A 4,033-nucleotide genomic window follows, 5' to 3' on the forward strand; every position below is an offset into this window, starting at 1 on the left:
AAAAAAAAAAAAAAAAAAAAGCCCAGCCACAAATAGAACATCTACATTGCACTCCCTTCCCCACAAGGCTCAAGGACCATCTCAGAGGAGGGAGTGAAAGATTTTCAGAGGCATAAGTCATGCAGGATCTGAGCAAACTAATGTCTTCTGGCCATGACAGGAGCGCTGCACACACGAACTCACAGCAGCTGCGGTTGGCTGGCTAAGACCCACACAAGATCAAGGATGTCTGCGCTCTAGCAGAGGTGGGGCAGGCTCAGGAGCCCCCCCACTACTGCTGAGGAGCTACAAATGATGGCTTCTGGAGGAAGAAGAGTCCGTTTTCTCTACATGTGTGGCCCCTGACAGGTTTACTATGCGCCAGTAAATGGTTCCGAACCCATGAGTATATGGGCAGCACAAACTGGACTTGGTACCCACAATTTTAAAGAGAAAGAACTCAAAGTTCAGAGAGGGTGAAAGCAGATCTGGGAGAAGTCAGGAGTAAGAGTTAGGAGAAGGGATAGGGAAATAAATATGACCAAAATATATTGTATGCATGTACGAAATTCTCAAAAATAAAAATATTTCTTAGAGTAAATAATAAGAATTTTAAGAAGTCTCCTCAAAGAAAACCAAGATACAGTACTTAACCAAATACCTACTTTGATGTCACTTAAAAACTTGTTTTTTGGTTTGGGAGTAATGGTCGTTGCTATCGATAAAGGTTTCTTTTCTTTTCTTTTCTCTTCTCTTCTTTTCCCAGACTGGCCTCAAACTTACTATGCTGTCTAGGACAGCCCTGCCTCCTGTCTCTACCTCCCAAGTGCATGTGCTTCCATGCTTGCCTTCAAATACTGTAATTCTTGCAGCTGGATTTAAGAGTGCACACTGTCGTCTAGAGGACCTGAGTTCAAGTCCCAGCATCCACATTAAGTGGCTCATAATCCCCTGTAACTTCAGCTCCAGAGAATCCATGCTTCTGCTTCTACGTCCATTATATACAGAAGCACATGATTTTTAAAAATTAATCTTTTATAAAACTGGGTTCTTTCCAAAAATTTTTCACCTAGAAAATCAGAGAGAATGTTTTTTCTATTGGTACTTGGGGACCTAACCTAAGCTGTGGGGTCTGAAAGAGCAAAGCCCTGTCCGCCTTACTCCAACTGTCCTGAGGAAGGCACTGAGATACACACAGGGGCTGCTCCAAGCACACTGGCCAGGGACCGGAGGAAAGCCCTGCTCTACCATTAACTAGCTGACTGATAGAGCCCCAACTTCTTACAAACAACCACAGTATCACCTACTTCAAGCACTCTTGAACCTTAAACAAATTAAATCTCTAATCAACAACAATTGAGGGCACATCCATAAATAAAAATTTTCCACACACATAAAAATAACAATATTTATAGCAATATGTGGTGAGACATGTCTGTCACCCCAGCCATGGAGTGAGGGTGGGAAAGGAGAATAGTTGAGTTGCATTTGGAGGTCAGCCTAGGCAGCACAGAAAGATCCTGTCTTTAAAACATTTTTTAATTAATATTTGGAAAGTACTCATGTGTTACTTCATTAAACACACCTAATGACCCTGCAAATCAGCCAGACAGGTATCATTACTCATGTTTTATAGATAAGCTGAGACAGAGAGAGAGCCAGAAGTAGGAACAATGAAGATCTAGCTTTAAACTCAAGACTGTGGTGTTAAAATCCTCAGATTTCAATTTTTTCCCAATATACTTTGTCACTGGATAATGCGGACAGGGATGCAGCCTAGCCATGGCAGTATTAAATGACCGCTGGTAAGTAAACCAGGCTATAAGGGACCAAGTCCCAAAGCCACACATATCCCAAACCCACGGTAAAAGTACCACTCTCCTGGGTTCTACAAAGAATTAAATCACACACTTTGCTCCTGGGAAACCAAGGGTGACTGCCACCTACCACAGAGGCTAACAGGATCAAGAAGTGAAGAGACTTTAAATTAGGAATCTTTTACACCAAAAGACAGTTCCAGCTGAAATGATCTACGCTCACAACTAGATAATACAGAGCAGAAAAGAAAGCCCTCCTTACCATTACTGTGCCACTTTTAAAGTAAGCTCCACTTGGGACAGTTACCTCCTCTTCTTGGTCTGTTACACAATATCATGCTTCACCACCTCTAAACTAAGTAATGAATCTACTCAGCTCTAGGCTCAAACCTGTTATCAAAATAAACCAACAGCCCCATGCCCCATCTAAGAACTGCAACTAGACTTTCAACGCTAAAGCCATCCCAAGTCTCGGACTTAAGACTTCCCAATTCTAAATCAATCCACTGGTTCTACATTTTAACTCTTATGAACTTGTCAATCATATTCACGTGTCAATTATAACTTTCTCACAGCTATAGCAAAATCTTTCAACGTAGAGTTTGTAACAAAATAAACACATACTTATTAAATCTCTTGAGTATCTAATAATATTGAGTTCTCTGCCACGGAAATTAAACAGTAATTATCTTTCTGGTGTTTACAAGTAGGACTAGACAATTCGGGATATGTTTATTTTTAGAAAACGGTAGGCTTTTTTAAGGCAGCTACTCTTACCCAAATACACACATACATAGATGATGCGGCTGTCCCATTTTCATCCTAAGATTGTTAGTTGCTATCCTACTTTGCAAACTTCCATACTCCTGAAGAACTTAAACGTTTGGCTTGTTACATTAATAGCTAAGAATCCCAGAGAGGTCCCATTAACTGGCACAAATGAAGCTAACAAAAGCGAGCTACAAGACACTGCGTCAACCAGCACCTCACTCAGCATAGGTAACCCTCCAAACAACACCAACTCCCATCTCTCATCCACTGGAGAAGACCGGTCGCCAAGGTTCCCTTTGCAAACTGTCACACGACAAAAAGTCAGGACGTCTGTGTCTCAGCTTCGCAGTCCAACCCCAAACGCCACAGAGCCACGACATTTAAGCGATTCCCATAGCAAATTACCCAGGGCATTCTCTGTTATTTACTAAAGTGCCAAGCAGTTCCCAGGGGTGCCCAGCAAATGATAACTTAGTTCCCAGGATAGGCTCCTCGCCACATAAGGATGACTTCCCTACTTGGTGCCAACTGTACACTTGCACACTCCGCAAACGGTGAGGTGGGGGGAGTGGGGACGAGTCCTGAATACCTAGGGGTTACGAGGGCAACGTTGGTGTTTATATTCTGGGCTCAGAAGATTCCCCAATGCTGAAACGCGCGACCTATAACCCTAGAGTCAATTTCCAACTGTGCTCTCACCCAGGACCATTCTATCCCAAACGGAAGCCAATTATTAGTTGGAACAAGGCCTAGAGAGGGAAGGGGTAAAAAATAGTGGGGTTTAAAGAACAACAACAACAAAGTTCACCTAAGAGACACGGGAAAGGTGAGGGCTTCGAGGGAGAGGGAGGTCAACAGCAATGGTGCTGAAAGCCCAACTACAAAAGACCCTTTCTGCCCCGAGCGCAGGGGAGCGGGGCACCGCCGGTCATTCCGATGGAGCGCGGGGGGCCAGGGGTTCCCCCGAGGCCCGCAGCTTTGTCCGGCCGCGCCGCGGGGCCGGCCAGGGGTGTGCGCCGCGGCCGGGCGCGGCCCCCCGACCGCGGGCCCCTCGGTGGCGCGGCTTCCCCAGCGCCAGGCCTCTCTCTCTCTCCCCCGCGCGGTCCCCGCCGCCTCGCCTCCCCTCCCCTCCCCCTCCCCGGACCCCCGCAACTTTGCCCGGCCTCGCCTCACCTCTCAGCAGCACGCAGAAGCTGCAGGCCAGGAGGCTCCTGAGCACGGCCCCCATCTTCCCCCCCGCACCGCGCGCGTTCGCGGCCCTCACCGGCGCCCGGCGGCCAGGGCACGCGCGGGCCAGGAGCCGGGGCGGCCGCCGCAGCGGCGGGTCTGCACGCTCATGCTTTCCGCGGCCGGGAGAAGAAAGAAAAGGGCGCACGTCAGGGCTCTAGCGCGCCGCTCCGGCCCGGGCTCGCGCGACGCCAGCGCCTGCCCCCATGCCGCCGCCTCCTCCCGCGGCGCCCCACGTC

General features: G+C 48.0%; 1 protein-coding gene across 1 annotated transcript in view; it reads right to left on the reverse strand.

The window, feature by feature from the left end:
* Lrp6 (LDL receptor related protein 6) overlaps positions 1–4,033 on the reverse strand; it is a 128,520-nt gene extending 124,487 nt beyond the window's left edge. Inside the window, exon 1 of the mRNA XM_031383631.1 lies at positions 3,741–4,033. Within this exon, the coding sequence (XP_031239491.1) occupies positions 3,741–3,795 (55 nt within the window). The 5' untranslated portion in view covers positions 3,796–4,033. The remainder of the gene's footprint in view (positions 1–3,740) is intronic.

Source organism: Mastomys coucha, unplaced genomic scaffold (genome assembly GCF_008632895.1).
Source record: "Mastomys coucha isolate ucsf_1 unplaced genomic scaffold, UCSF_Mcou_1 pScaffold20, whole genome shotgun sequence".
NCBI classification, from domain to species: Eukaryota; Metazoa; Chordata; class Mammalia; order Rodentia; family Muridae; genus Mastomys; species Mastomys coucha.